The following is a 15,251-nucleotide window of genomic DNA, read 5'->3' on the forward strand; positions in this document are numbered from 1 at the left end:
TTTTTTTTAACAGTCATCTTGGTTCTCATTAAGGACTGCCTTCCTTCTGGAATTGACAGAATACTGAATGGATGGAGGGCTCTTCAATCTGGGATCTTTTCATTTGAAGACTAAAGTACTTAACACAACCATCCTTGACCTTCAATATGCCATTGACTATGCCATCCTTATGAACACTGAGGAAAACCTCCAAACTGCACTGGATCTTTTTGGAGAAGCTTACTGAACTTTGGGCCTCTCTATCAACATCAAGAAGACTGAAGTGCTCTATCAGCCTGCCCTGGGCCATGAATGAGATGCCCTCCCCTCCAAATCACCATACAGGGAAAGACTCTGGAGGTAGTCAAGCCCTCCCCCTACCTCTGTAACCACCTCTTTCAGAGAGTGAACATCAATGAAGAGATCTAGCACAGGATGTGATGTGCAAATGCCTCCTTTGGGAAATTGCTTCATTGTGCCTTTATTCATTGTGATCTCTGGAAAGCCACCAAGATCCAGGTCTATAATGCAGTCATCATCCTTACTCTGCTCCATGGATATGAAACATGGGTGACCTACCATCATTATCTGAAGAACCTGGAGAAATATCACCAGTGATGCCTCCAGAAATTTTTTTGCATCAAATCAGAAGATTGGTGCGCAAACATCAGCCTCTTTGCTGAAGTCAATGTTATCAGCATTGAGTTCATGATCCTCAAGCACCAACATCACTGGACCATGTGCTGATGCTTGACTCCCGGCTTCCAAAACAAATGCTTTACTCCCAGCTTAGTAATGGCCTAAGATCTCATGGTGGTCAGAGGAAATGCTACAAGGACACATTGAAGGCATACCTCAAGAAAAAGGATGACAACATCAAGAGCTGGGAGGAACTGCCTGCTGAACAACTCCAGTGACACTGCAGCCTCAACCAAGCAGCAGCCCATTTTGAGCTAAAGCATAGAAGAGAGAATAAAGAAAGGAAAAGGAGAGAAATTCTAGCCTACAGTTTACTCTCTCTGCAGAAAGACCTGCAACTTCTGTTGATGGGTTTATGGCTCAACAGTTGATCTCTTAAATCACTTCAAGAGCCATCAATGAACTGTGGTAGAGATCATCCTTGAATTGAGGGATTGCCGACAACAATGGTGATTTTGTCTCTGTCAGCTTTCCAAGACTGCTATACAGTGGAATTAATGGAGGATGCAGATTAGTTTGTTAGTTAGTAGCAATGTAGTATGGTGGGTAGAGATGGAGGAGAGAAAAGAGAAGTGGGAGAAACAGGCTCACACTTTGAGGATAACCTCAAAGTGCTGATATTTTACATAATAAAACAAGTTCTGAAAAGGAAGAAGAGTAGTTTGCAAAAGCTGAAGTGAAACTAGACAGCTGCCCTTCAGTCCATTTATTCAGTGCTCACCATTTCCAGTTCAAAGTAAAGCCACAATAAATATTGAGCCAAGAATGTAATTCTGTATCCAGACCATGTTGGTGAACAGAATGAATCACTGTTGAAAACAGCTGGCTCTTCCCATTCTTCTATTCATTGATGGTTGTTATAGAGTTATGTGACAGGAATGTTGTGAGCAGATTTCAGATTTAGAGGGATGTTAAAGCTGCATAATGTCAACTTTAATCCATGTGCTTGGGTGCTTCTTTAAGCAAAAATTTAAGCATAACATGCTTTTGTGGCAAGTGTAATATATTTCCCTTTCAGACTCATCCAGCTCTATAGTACAAGTCAACTAGATCACAGGCATGTCACAAACACAGCCATGGTATATTTGCTAGGTCTCTTACAGGTGGCAAAGGAAGATGTGGTGTGCCAACTGGATAGATTTTCAGTAGGGTAAAAAAATCTTTTGTGACACTATGACCCCCTCTACATGTTACAGTTATTATGTAATTAACTGGTTAATTGCACAGTTAACTGAGACCAGCTATATGTGCAAAGTACCTATTGCATCATAAAAAGGTCCAGCCAGCTATGAAGTTAGATCTTGAAAATATGTACTAATTTTATTTGCTATCCAGCTTTAATTTGCATGTGTAGCAGGGTCTGCCCCTGTGGCTGGGAACCCCATCAACTGACTGGGCTTCCAGCCACAGGGGTGCACCATGTGCAGCCAGGGCTGGGAGTTCCACAGCTGAGGAGACTTTCAGCCCCGACATTGCCTGGCAGCTGGGTCTGAGTCTGGGTCCCAGCAGCTGCAGAGTCTGGGGGGAGCCAGGCCAGGCCCACAAGGTGAGGGGGCTCTGTTCCACCCCCTTCCCAGCCCCCCGTGCTGCTCCATGCTGCCCCTTCCCCATCCCTCTCTGCTGATAGGCTCACCCCTGCATGAAAAGTTAACCCTTGAGGGAACACAAGTTCCCTAAGGCATTGTTTCCCAACCTTTTCCAGCCCAAGGCACACTTACATTAATAAAAATTTTCCACGACACACCTGTTAAGGCATTCCCCATCCTCATACCTATTGTAGCTCATTGCCTTGGCAAAATGCTGCAGCACACCTGTTCATTTCTGACAGCACATTTTTGTTCCACGGCACACTGGTTGGGAAACACTGCCCTACGGCATTCTAAAGCAGAACGCCTGAACCTAATACCTGATTGGACTAGAATTAATTTTTCATGTGATGGACCATTTTAAAAAACCATGCAGCCATGCATGTGTTACATCACAGCTGTAGAGCACTTTAAGGGGCTGATTGTGTGAAAAATGTCACTTGTGTCTGCACCCTTATTCATGGCTTCCCCCAGTTCTGTATGTTTGAGGGCTATTTAAACAAATAGCAACACTTAACATTTTGGTGGTAAAACATGCAAGTATTGTTTATTAAAGTTCATAATTGCTTTGAAGATTAAATGAATGTGTGCAAAATATACTTTCCTGGGCGACTGGTGCCACCTTAGTCGGGGGGGGGGCACATGCCCCCAGCAACCCATCAGCATCTGGTGGGGGGGTCTGTGGCCAATCTTGCTGATCGGGGGGGGTCCCTTGCAGCCAATGTTGGCGCTCCCGCCTGCCCCCCCTGCCTGTCACGTAGGCGGGGAGCATGGCCTGTCAGGTTATGCACATGCACCCTCTACGCGTCACCACTGGTTTCCTCTAGGTATTATACACCTTCCTGCTTTTTTTTTTGTAAACTCAAATGTTAGAAAAATAATATAAGACAATATTGTGTAGTTTTTTTACTAATTTTCTAATGACTAGGTCATTTTATTTTTAAAATATATATTTAAATTCATTTTATGGAATATTCCTTACAGAATACCTATAACAATATACAAAAATTCTGTACCAGGATTAGTAAAAAAACTTGCCATCTTAAAATTGTAAACATCCATATCCATGAGATATAAAAGGATAGTACTGAAGGTCTTGATTCTGTAGTCTTCATAGGCTTGATTCAGCATCCTTTGAAATCAAGGGGATATTTTCTATTTTCCTTCAAGGAGCATTGAATCAGGCCTTACCTGGAAGGCCTTACTTGGATGAAAATATTGCTTTAGTTCATAGGGTTGTGCGAAGCTTTGGTAGCTGATTCAATTCGGAGGAGATTCGGCCTGATTTGGGGACCGAATCTCTGAATCCAAATTGAATTGGGAGACCTTTAATTAAAAGTTCTGAATTGATTTGAAGCATCTGAATCGATTCGGAAAAGCTTCAGAAAAGATTTGGCTGCTTCGGAGATTCAGCCACAGACTAAATAGGCAGCTGACAGCTGCCTCCAGCTGGGAAGTCTGTTGGGGTTGGGAAAGGGGGAGAGAAAGAGCATGGGGAGGAAGGGATTGGGGCTGGAGCTGGGACTGGGACAAGCTGCCCAGCTGGTGCGGCAGGGCATGGGATGTGGGTATAGCGGTGCTGGGAGTCGAGGCTCTGCCCTGCTGCCACTTGCCCAGCTGGGGCGTGGTGGGGGGGGAGGGTGTGGGATGCAGGTGCCACTCGCTCTAGGTGGAAGGAAGTTAGCAGCAGTAGGGCATAGGCCCCACTCCCAGCGCTACTGCCCCTGCATCCCACGCCCCCCCAATACCAGCAGGGCAGAGCCCCCGCTCCCGGTGCTGATGTGGACATGCTAGCACTGGGAGTGAGAGCTATGTCCTGCTGCCACCCAAAGCGAGCTGTGCTTACATCACACCCCCTGCCGGCTGGGCAAGTGGCAACAGGGCATAGCCCCTGCTCCGAGCGCTACCACGCACACTCCCCTCCCCCCTCCCACCCCCGTGCTGGCTGGCAAGTGGCAGCAGGGCAGAGTCCCCGTTCCCAGCACTGATACAGGCAGCACTGGGACTATGCCATGCTGGCCATGCTGCTGCCCAGAGCGAGCTGCACCTGCATCATGCCGCCCTGCCCCATGACAGCTGGGCCAAGCGGGGGGTATGGCCAGACGGGGCAGCCATGAGGACTTCTCCCACAGCTCCCCCCGCCGGGCCAGAGGCAGGTACATCCAAAGAAGCCATGGGAGAAGCCCCCATGGCTGCTCTGCCCGGCCCCAGCGTCCCAGCACTTAAAAAAAAAAAAAAAAAGCCCTGCACTCACCAGCTCCGGCAGCAGTGATCAGGGCCTCTGGGGGCTCGTGGCAGAGCTCCCAGCCCCTGCAGTCCGGGAATCAAAAAAAAAAAAAGCCCCGCGCTCACCAGCTGTGGGGGCTCTGGGGCCACATGGCAGAGCACCCCCGCACAGTCCCTGCTCCCCGATCTCCACCCCCCCACACAGCACCACTCCTGACGGCCCTTCCCCTCCCCCTTGCCTAGCCCCAGCATCCTGGCATTTAAAAAAAAAAATTAAACAAATCCCCGCACTCACCGGCTCTGGCAGTGGCAATCGGGGCATCTGAGGGCTTGTGGCAGAGCCCCACCGCACAGCACGGGGCAGTGGGGGGGCAGCGGGGATCATGCACCATCTGGGACCTAGGGTGGCTCCAGCAATCAGCCGGAGTCTAGCAGCACTCAGCCTCAGTGGCCCCAGCTCCCAGACAGTGCCCTGATCTCCGCTGCTGCAGCTGTGAGTGTGGGGCTTTGTTTTTTTTTTTAAGTGCTGGGAAGCGGGAGCTGGGCAGGGGATGGGGCCGGGCAGGGCAGCCATGGAGGCTTCTCCCGCGGCTCCCCCTGCCCAGGGAGAGGCAGGCACGGCTGGAGGAGTAGTGGGAGAACCTGCAGCCACCCGGCTATGCCTACCTCTCCCCAGCGGATCCAAATCTCCAAATCGGCGCCAAATTTCCGATTCTGATTTGGCTGAATTGAATGGGACAATGATGCAAATCACTGTACTCCAAATCATCCTAATCCAAATCCAAATTGAATACTTCACTATTTGCACAGGCCTAATAGTTCAGTGATTCTCAACCAGGGTGCCATGGGAAAATATAATTCACAAGAAGAATCCAAAGATTTCAAATAGGACTCCATAGTGTTCAAAACATTCTGATCTACAAATTTGGGCCCTGACTCAAGAAGTGGAATGGGTAATCCTTCAAACTCACACGGCTGTTTTTAATAAAGCACAAAAACCCAAACAAAACAATAGGGTAGACAGAATATTAAAGAGATCAGTCACTTATTTTATTAGGGAATAGCATATTAAAACATGAAATGACTGATGATCTCATTAGATCTCATTACGCAGCTTCTATACTTTATCAAAGCAAGCAATTTAAAAAATGGTAATTGTCCCAAGATAAATCATGATAATGATAATTATTAATATCTGGATGGAAGAAATGTTTTGTGTGGAGTGATAGGAGATACATTAAGTCAAAAAGTAATACAATGTCATATATTTTATCATAGTTCTACAGTGTTGATTAATATGATGTATATAGATATCAGATCATGTAAGTCTATTAATATATTCAATTTCAACATGCAGCTTTCAACATCCAGAGACATACTTTACGTATATGCCTAGATAACTGTGCCCCTTCCCTCCCCCCACCCCTTCCACTACAACAGACTTACCAGCTGGATGCAGCTGATATGCCTCCTTAGAAATCGGCTATCAGTATCGGCCCCCAAAATCTCTATCGGTGCACCCCTACTTTAATAAGTTAATACTGTGGCAGGAATTCAAATAAGAGCAATAAAAAGAGCAGGTAAGGGACTAATTTATATATACATGTTGTCAGTTGTTCACTATAAGAACATGACATTTATCTACACATACTTGAAAAAATATACACCATAGATGCAAAGGAATAATTGACTGAATTCAAGACCTGTAGTGAGATATAGTATGATGAATTGAGGAATGGTAAATTTAATCTGAAATTAGCCTGGATGTCAGGCAAAATCCTGAAGCTAAATTCTGTTAGTAAGAGAAATGGTATCCTATGGAAAGTGGTAGAATTTCCTTTCCTTTAGATATTTAAAACTAGATAGGATAAAGTACTTAAAATAAATGTTTTGCTGAAAGAATCCTGCATCTAAGTTGGCAGGAGAGTTATCTGCATGATTTAGTGTTCCCTCGACTTAATTTTTAATAGACTAGATAGCTTAGTTGAGAGGAATATAACTCATTCCCTCATATGGATACCAAGCATACATCATACATCTTGCATCATGTGTCTTACTGTGGGTAAAAGTGGTTTTGTTCCCTGCACAAACCTTGGTTAAAAATGAAGGGAATCCTCAAGGAAACTGGTTATTTGTGTAGCATGTGTTGACATGAGATTGTCCTTGAGAAGCTGCTTTGGGTTCCCTTTTCAACATCAGCACCTAGAGCAGTAGCATAACTAGGGGTGGGTGAGAGGGGCATCAGTCCCAAGCACCAACTTAGGAGGGGTACCAAAAATTGTCCCCCACCCTGCAAAAGGCTGCGTTCTGGCAGCAAGAACATCTCCATACCATTGGTCTTGAAGCAGCAGCTGATGCACTGCAGCTGCAGCCAGGTACTGTTTTGGGTAAGACTTCTGTCCCATATCCCTTGCCCCTCCCTTTGCCATCCCCCACTCCCTCCTTCCCCCGCACCCTGCTCTGCCCCACTGTCCTGCAGGGTTTGCCCAGGGTACAAGCCCTACTTGTTACACAACTAAGGTGGAGGTTATTTGCTGAACAAGCACTACATGTTTTTTTCAGTCCAACACGTGAAGACTGACTTTTTCCTCTGTTTTTTGCAGTTCATAGAAATGAGGGAGGTGTTTGGAAGGAGGGGGCTTTAGGAATTAAAGTGAGAAATTGATGATCCGTAAAGAAAGGTTGTAGGAGCGTAGGATCTCTTTGGATGAACCTCATGTTTGTACTTGTCCACAGCCAGCAAGGATTCAGTTTAAATGTTGTGGCCGTATTACATACATTTGTATGTTCCCTAGTAGACTACAGCCTGTTGAAATTTACACTCTGGTTAAAGTGTGTGTGTGTGTGTGTGTGTGAGATCTTTAGCAGGTCAAGAAGCCTATGTAAATATATGACAGTGATAGCTAAAATTCAGTACTTTACACCTGGATTTTTAGATTAAATTAAAATGTAATTTCTTTTCCAGGATCCCCATGCGGAGGAATTTGAAGACAAAGAATGGACATTTGTCATAGAGAATGTAAGATACAACAAAATGTCATGCTTTTTTCTTTTGTGTGTGTGACACTTAAGGACTCCGAAGGGTCAAATGTCTCTTTTAATAGGATGTGTCTGACTTAAAAAGTTTGGGTAAAATGAGTTGTTGAACCCTTATTGAAACACTGCAAAGTGAAATTTTCTTTCATTAAAATAATTGTTATGGATATCTGTATTCAAATCTAGGTGGAATACTGACATACTTAAATTTTCCTTATATTGCAAAATCAAGATCCTTTGTACTTTAGTTTTTATGAACAATGTAGAGAACAAGTTAATTACGAGCTGAGATACTCAGCCTATAGTTTATGAACTTCATTTAGCTTTTGATGGTCTTGCAGGCTATATCTTTTTCTAAGGTATATATGTTAAGATACTGTAAATCATGATGATAATACTGCCTTTCTCACACAACAGTTTACATCAGCAGAGCTCAAAGTGCTTGTCAAAGGACATGAGTATCATCAGTGTCATTTTACAGATAAAAAGACCCCCTAAGATAGAATGAGGTGTAGTGGCTGGCCTGCAGTCACTAAACAGACCAGTAGCAGTCATGCAGTGAACCCAGGTCTCCTGATTCCTTACCCAGTTCCCTGACCACCAGACCATTCCATGCCCTCTGTTGTCAAGTTAAAGAAGAAAAAGGCAATTACTTCTTCAGGATGACCTCTATGTATTTCCATAAAGATGATGCTTTTGCAGCTTTCTAGGAAACCATGCCTTTGAGTCCCACCCACTACCTTGTGGTAGTAAACTGTCAAGTTTGTACAAGTGAAATGTAGTCTCAACCACTTTGGTCCCTTCCCCCCCACCTCCCCCAGTCAGCTGCAGATAAAGCAGCCTCAGCTCTGCCTTCTGCCAAAAAAAGAGAGAAGCATTTTTACTTGAAGTTATCCATTCATTGTTAAATTAATTTAAAAGAATTATGAAACCAAAAGGAACATTTGTATATGCAGTCCACAAAGTACTTCAGTTTTAGTCTACTTCTAAACACTGCTAAGCAGTCCAAGAACCCCTGAAGTTTCTTATTTTAATATTGCTTGTATTGATATTACTTTTCATCTAGAGCAGGGCTGTTTGACTTCCAAGCAGCTGGGAGCTGCACCAGTGGGGGTGGGGGGCCTCCAGGACTGCATACTGCATGCCCCTCCTGCTGCATGCCCCACTGCACCCTACACCTCCTCCTTCCTCACATTGGAGCAGTGACTACACCATGTCTGGTTTTTTGGACTGAAAACCTACAATCTCTGATTGAGTTTCATCAGAGATTCAACAATCACCATCCCTCCATCCAACTTTCTCTAGAATACTCCAGCACCAACATCTCCTTTTTGGACACGATGATCAGTGTCCAGAATGATAAAATACAGACCACGTTATACAAGAAACCCACAGACCAACATACATATCTGCACAGAACCAGCAATCACCCTAAACACACCAAAAAAGCTGTGATATACAGCCAAGCCCTCAGATATCACTGAATTTGCACTGAAGAGAACACCTGGGATTGCCATCTCACCAATCTTAAAAAGGCTTTCACCCAACAAGGACACTCCTCCAGAGAGAGAGATCGCATGTTTGAAAGAGCCACCCGGATACCACGTGAAGAACTGCTGCAGTACAGAAGGAAAACCCCCACAAATCTCACACCGCTGGTTATGACATATCACCCCTCCCTTGAACCTATACAGAAAATCCTCAAACAATTGCAACCCATACTAGGAAGGGACCCTATTCTTAAAAAGATCTTCCCAGAGCCACCCATCCTAGCCTTCAAACAAGCACCGAACCTCGCTAACCTCATCACCAGAAGCAAACTTCCTTAAGCCCAGAACACACCAAAAGGATCCAGACCGTGCCATGACAAGAAATGCAAAACCTGCCAACACATCTCCACCACCCCCACAATTACTACACCCCACAACAGAGCCATCAGCATTCCCGGATCTTACAGCTGCACCTCCAGAAATGTGATATATCTCATCCAATGCACCAAATGCCCTGATGGAAAATACATAGGAGAGACCAAACAACAACTGCGCACCAGAATGAACACACACCAGAAATCTATCAAAGACAGAAATACCCAATTACCTGTGGGGGCACATTTCTCACAAGAAAACCACTCTCTCTCCAATCTCTCAGTCCTGATCCTCAAAGGAAACTTACAAAACACTTCCCAGAGAGGAGCCTATGAACTCCACTTCATCAACCTCCTGGATACTAAAAATCATGGACTAAATATAGACATTGGATTTATGACACATTATAACCTGCCTGACATCTGGCTCCCTAGGTCTCTCTCCACTTTTATCCCCCTTCTCTCCCCCCCAGCCTGTCTCACCCATTGACTCCTCACTCTACATTTTCACTGACTACCTGTCTTGTATGCATACCAGCCCAGCTGCTGGCTTCTTTACTTTTCATTTCTTTAGGAAGAGCACACATGAACTGCTGAAACTTCCTTAGCCTGACGAAGGGTTTTTGAACCCGAAAACTTGCTTAATAATTATTTTCCAACTATTTGGGTTAGTCTAATAAAAGATATCAGATTCACCCAAGGAACCTTGTCTGCCTATGTCCTTAGACCAACACGGCTACAATCTACATGCCTACACCATGTCTGGGCATTCACTCTATTGCCCTGCTGCACTGTGTGATGGATGCCCTGTCTCACCCTCAGCTGCCCAGCTGTGGGCTCCCCTCCTACATTGCTCGTCTAAGGTGCCTCCCCAGCACTGTAGGCTGTGCCATGCTGCACTGGACCAGTAGGGGAAGCAGCAGCCTGGTGGGAGTCCAAGGGCTGCAGTTTAACCCCTCGCAGGCTGCCAGTTGGACAGACCTGAGTGTCACAGTCCACTTTAAAATGATGTTGAAAAATTTATAAGTTAAATTTGCCTTAAATCACTTATATCTATGCTTTTAAGCAATAAATAAGACTTTTCTTTTTTGCTTGAGTGAGTTCCTCTTTTCTCTCATTGTGTCAAAAAGAATAATCCAGGTGTTCATAGTTAAGTGAATTTTTTGCTCATGTGCAACTGATCAATTACAATATTGCCAAAAATCTTATAAAGCAATGTATTAAATGTGATTGTGGTCTGCAAAGTGATTGTGATAATCATTTTCTTACATAGTAGATCGTTTGCTGCTCGATCATGTCTAGTGGTGTCAGTGACAAAAACTAATTTTTGCTGCTTATTTTGTTTCTTGTGGTAGTGCAGAGCAGACAGAGTTAAGAAAGATTCAACTCCTGGCATAGAAATATATTGCTTTTGGTGTATCTGTATTTACAAAGTCCTAATAATTTATACCTATGCAAATGCAGTGAAAGCAATGGAATTTGAAGAGATGTTGCTGAGCGTGTAATTCAAAGGCATGAGATTTTTACAGGTGTAGGGAAGGGAATACTCAGTATTGCCAGCCTGAAACTTTCAAAAATTTATAAATCAGCACCCTCAAAACAATTAGCTTAAAAAAAATTCGTATTGCAGATGGTTAAAATTTGTCTTTTGTTCTTTAGTCTTGTTGAAAATAGTGTTAGTTGACAACCATTATTGCCAGATTAATGCAGAGTTTGTGTAAATTGGCAGCCATTTTGCTTGACTTCAGTCCCAGTTGATACTAATGGTTGCTGGTGGATATTTTGCATAAGGGAAAATTCACAAGAAGGAAGGAGTAGGAATATCGCATGGAAGATAAAGTCCTCTATACTTTATGAGGCTTATGATAAAATAGCAAGAACCAGCTCTGTCTAGCGTAGCCAGCAGAACTTAACCGTAGGTGATGATGTGTTACGAAGAGGGGAAAAAACTAAACTGTTTTCTCAGAATCCAAGTTGAATCAGTACAGTAGGGCAATCAGAAAAAAAGATATTTTGTTTGTAAACTGAGCCTGTTTGATTGGGAAATTGTTGGAAGGCAAGCATGCTGTCCTACAATGCAGTTTATATAGTCCCTTATTGGAACAGGAATATGTACATTGTAATTGCTTGACTGCTATTGAACTGTCCAAGTAAATCTAGTAAAAGCATAGGTAAGTTCTATGTTGTGAATACTGTGAGGTGCATCAAGCTAGAAATCCTCTGTGGTGTTGCTTAAAGAGTTAATGTTCCAGTTACTATAGTATCTTTAAAGAGTTAATTTTCCAGTTAATATTAGGATTACAATGGGACCAGCAGCCAAATAGCTAATTTATACTGTGGTTTTGTAAATGTCAGGTTGCTATTTTAGTTTATAAGAATTGGTAAATAGAACATAATTTAGTTATTGTTTATTTGGAATTTCCTTTTCCTCACATACTTAGTTTGTTTTAAGTAAGGAAGTCTCCATTATCAGTTGTTGTGAGTACATCAGAGCTGAGCACAGTATTCCAGCTGAAACAATGCCAGTATATCCTATCTTTGGGTATATTTGGGTTTCCAGTGGTCTTGGTAGAAGTTCTTTTCCAGAAATCTGTAGCACACATTTTAGGTTCTATTGAGTAACCTCTACTTCTTTTCCCTTCTACATATAGAAGAAACTATAGGCAGTGTATTCTAACACAGTGTTTGGGGACAGCTTGAAAACTGTACAATTGAGTGCATGCATGGTGGTCCTATATATTAAAGTGGGCGAAACAGAAGAGGAGATCCTATGCTGTTTAGTCATCACACACCTCCTTCTCTTTGGAGATAGTTTTTTTCTTTATAGATTTTTTTTAGATACAAAGATATAAGAAATTAATTTCTTACATCCATGTGCTCTGAACTTAGTGGCCTTTCCTGGCTTTGCACTCTGCTTTTTATTCAACTCCAAATGCAGCAATTTTACTATATACTATGCATAAAAATCCTTTAACTTGATTTTTAAAAAGTAAATTCCAGATCTAATGCAACTCTTCACAAAGTGCTTTCTAGTCTGAACATTGTTGAACTAATGGATGGGGCAAGTAGAAGTGAAATAATGTCCAAAGAATAAAACTGATTTTGGTAAAAGGAGGGTGTTAGAGTTTGGAAATGGTACACTGTAATATTTTCTTAGCAAACTACAATGGACAAATTATCCTGAAGAGAATGCTCATCCTGCATTTAACAGCAGTTTGATCTCCGTGAAAAGTGGAGCTGGGATTTTAGGTACTTGGAATTGCTAGGTATTTAAAGATAAATTTTAGTGATGTCATATAAAATGGAATAGAAATAATAAGAAAATTAAGAATATGAAGGAAGTAATTAGCACTAATTCTGAAAATATTGCAGAATGTAAATCCTTGCATAGTTATTTTCTTTTAATGTAATTCTGGAAGATTGTGTTAAGTTAAAAGGCTTATGTGATCTTTTTAAGAGTTTGCAAAATTCTCATTCAAATTATGAGAGTAGTGTTCCCTATGAAGGGTAAGTGTGCCTTAAATGGTGATATAGCCTTCTCACTGTGAAAGTGCACATCTTCTTTCTTTCTTTCTTTCTTACGCAAATTCGTGAAGCATCTTTCTTTCTTTCTGCTCGCTTCGGCAGCACATATGCTAAAATTGGAACGATACAGAGAAGATTAGCATGGCCCCTGCGAAAGCATGACACGCAAATTCGTGAAGCGTTCTTTCTTTCTTTCTTTCAAGATGGCCGCCGACAGCTGAAGCCCTTCTAAGCTCCTCCAGCTCAGGTGCTTTCAGCTCGTTGCCCCGCACTCCCTGCCCCCCTTTTCCTGCCCCCCCCAAAAAACCCGTTGCCTCTCCCCACCCTGTCCCTGGGGACCCCCCCCCTGCCCCTTCCCCCCACTTTCTGAGCCTTTTTCCCCTGGGCTCTGGCAGCCTCGTTTGTCTCTGCCCCTCCCCCACCCGCGCCTGAGTTGTCCCTTTGATTTCTGCTGCCTCCCTCCCCCAGGGCCCCTTCCCTTGGTCCCTGCCATCTGCCCCTGCCTTGGGGCTTGCCCTGAGCCCCTGCGGGGTTGCTCTGCCCCCCCTCAGGCTGATTTTGGGGCGTTTTCAGCCCCCTCCCAGTCCCAGCCCCGTGTCAGCCTGAGGCTTTTTTTTTTTTTTTTTTTCTGCGCTTCTTAGTTTAACCCTGTCCTGGCGAGGAATGGCGGCTCCTACGCCTGGCAGCTGGCATGAGGATGTCTCTCGGGACCTCCCACTGTCTCATGGCCTGAGGGTTCATGCCTCTCTCCATGTGGGGCTCGAGGCTTGCGTGGAGGCTCTGGCCGCCCTCCTGGGATGGCGTACCATCCGCTACGCGGGGCGCGTGAACACGGTCCCGATGATCTACTTGAGCAAGCCCGCCTTGGTTGACAGGGTGTGTGCGGAGGGCCTGGACATTGCGGGCATCCAATACCCTGTCACGCCCCTAGAGACTCAGGCAGTGAGGGTGGTGATTTCCAACGTCCCACCGCACGTTTCCGATCGGGAGCTGGCCAGGGGACTCGAGGCCTATGGGGTTCCTGCAAGTCCTTTTCGCCGCCTGCCAATGGGAAACAAGAACCCTCAGGGCAAGCACGTCCTGTCTTTTCGGAGGCAGGTCTTCATGCTCCTCAAGGAGGGCCCCCAGTCGCTGCCTCGCTCCCTGAGCCTCACGCTCGAGGGGCGGAGGTTCATTATCTATCTGTCTGTGGGAGAGACCACGTGCTTCAAGTGCGGGGGCTCCTCCCACCTGGCTGCGCAGTGCCCTCAGGGCAAGGCGGCCGGACCATCGCCGCCTGCGGCAGCGCCGAGAGACGGCGCGTCGACCTCTGGGGCACGCGGCAGGCCCAGGGAGGCTGGGAGCTCTTCCTCCCGACCTCCTTCCACCCCCATTCCATCTCAGGGGACCGGGGTCTCCAGTGGGAAGCCATCGTTCAGCCGAGGGGCTGGTGCTACTACCATGGCCCCACCGCCCCCTCCCCCGTCTGTGGCGCCCCCTGCCCTCGGTGCGGCAGCCCCACCGGGTGGAGGGGCGGACGCTTCCCCTTGCCCCCTGCCTGCCCCGGCTGAAGTGGCTGGGGTGGCCGGGGACTGCGGCGCTGGAGCCTCATCGGATGATGGGGCTCGGGCATCCTCCCAACCACCCGACAAAGAGAGGGAGATGAGGGGGGCTTCTCAGGACACCCCATCCCTGACAGACCCCTTCCTCGGCCAGTGCCGAGGGCCCCCCCACTACAGAGCCGGACCCCGCTCCGGCTGCCACACCACCCGCCCCGTCGGATGTAGCCACCGACGGGGCAGACTTAGCGGGTGGGGGGGAGGGGCCTTCAGGGGTCCCCCTCCCCTCGCCTGTTCCCCAGCCTCCGGAGTCGGGCGGCAGCAGGGATAGTGGCGAATGTCTCTCTTCTGGTGGCCTGGCCCTGGGGGTGGCGGGAGAGCCTGCTGCCCCTTTGGTCACGCCCCAGCCTACCGGAGCAGATGGGGAAGTTAGCGAGATGGAGATCCAGCTCTCAGAGTCTCGCAAGAGATGTCGTGAGCGGGATGGCCCCTCCCCCCCCAAGAAGACAGGGAATGTCCTCGCGGAGCCGGTTCTTGACTCGGACGACGAGAGGCGGCTGATGTGCCTGGACATCGAGGGGGTTGACGCTGCAGTTGCGGGCGAGCTCCCGCCGGGGGTGCGGCCTCGCCGCTCTTCCGTAGGCAACATCCACCCCAAGCTGGCGGAGCCCCCCTGGGTCCCTCCTGACTATGGGGGACTCCTGTCCTTGCTGAAGCTAACTAAGGGGCAGAAAAATGTAGCGGGGCACATCACCCAGTGGTGTGCGGACCCCAAAGTGTTTGTCAAGGCTGCCAGGG

The 15,251-nt window shown here is 46.2% G+C and overlaps 1 protein-coding gene and 1 non-coding gene across 16 annotated transcripts in view; both read left to right on the forward strand.

Annotated features, from left to right (window-relative positions):
* The window catches only part of EHBP1 (EH domain binding protein 1), a 364,380-nt gene that overhangs the window by 92,499 nt on the left and 256,630 nt on the right, over positions 1-15,251 (forward strand). For all 15 annotated transcript variants that reach the window (XM_059719703.1, XM_059719709.1, XM_019500781.2 and 12 more), the window contains exon 5: positions 7,456-7,509. In XM_059719703.1, coding sequence (XP_059575686.1) covers positions 7,456-7,509 — 54 coding nt within the window. The remainder of the gene's footprint in view (positions 1-7,455; positions 7,510-15,251) is intronic.
* Positions 13,002-13,108, forward strand: LOC132248009 (U6 spliceosomal RNA). Its single transcript, XR_009459368.1, has one exon. It is a non-coding gene; the product is annotated as a U6 spliceosomal RNA (small nuclear RNA).

Source organism: Alligator mississippiensis, chromosome 1 (genome assembly GCF_030867095.1).
Source record: "Alligator mississippiensis isolate rAllMis1 chromosome 1, rAllMis1, whole genome shotgun sequence".
In the NCBI taxonomy this organism is placed as follows: domain Eukaryota; kingdom Metazoa; phylum Chordata; order Crocodylia; family Alligatoridae; genus Alligator; species Alligator mississippiensis.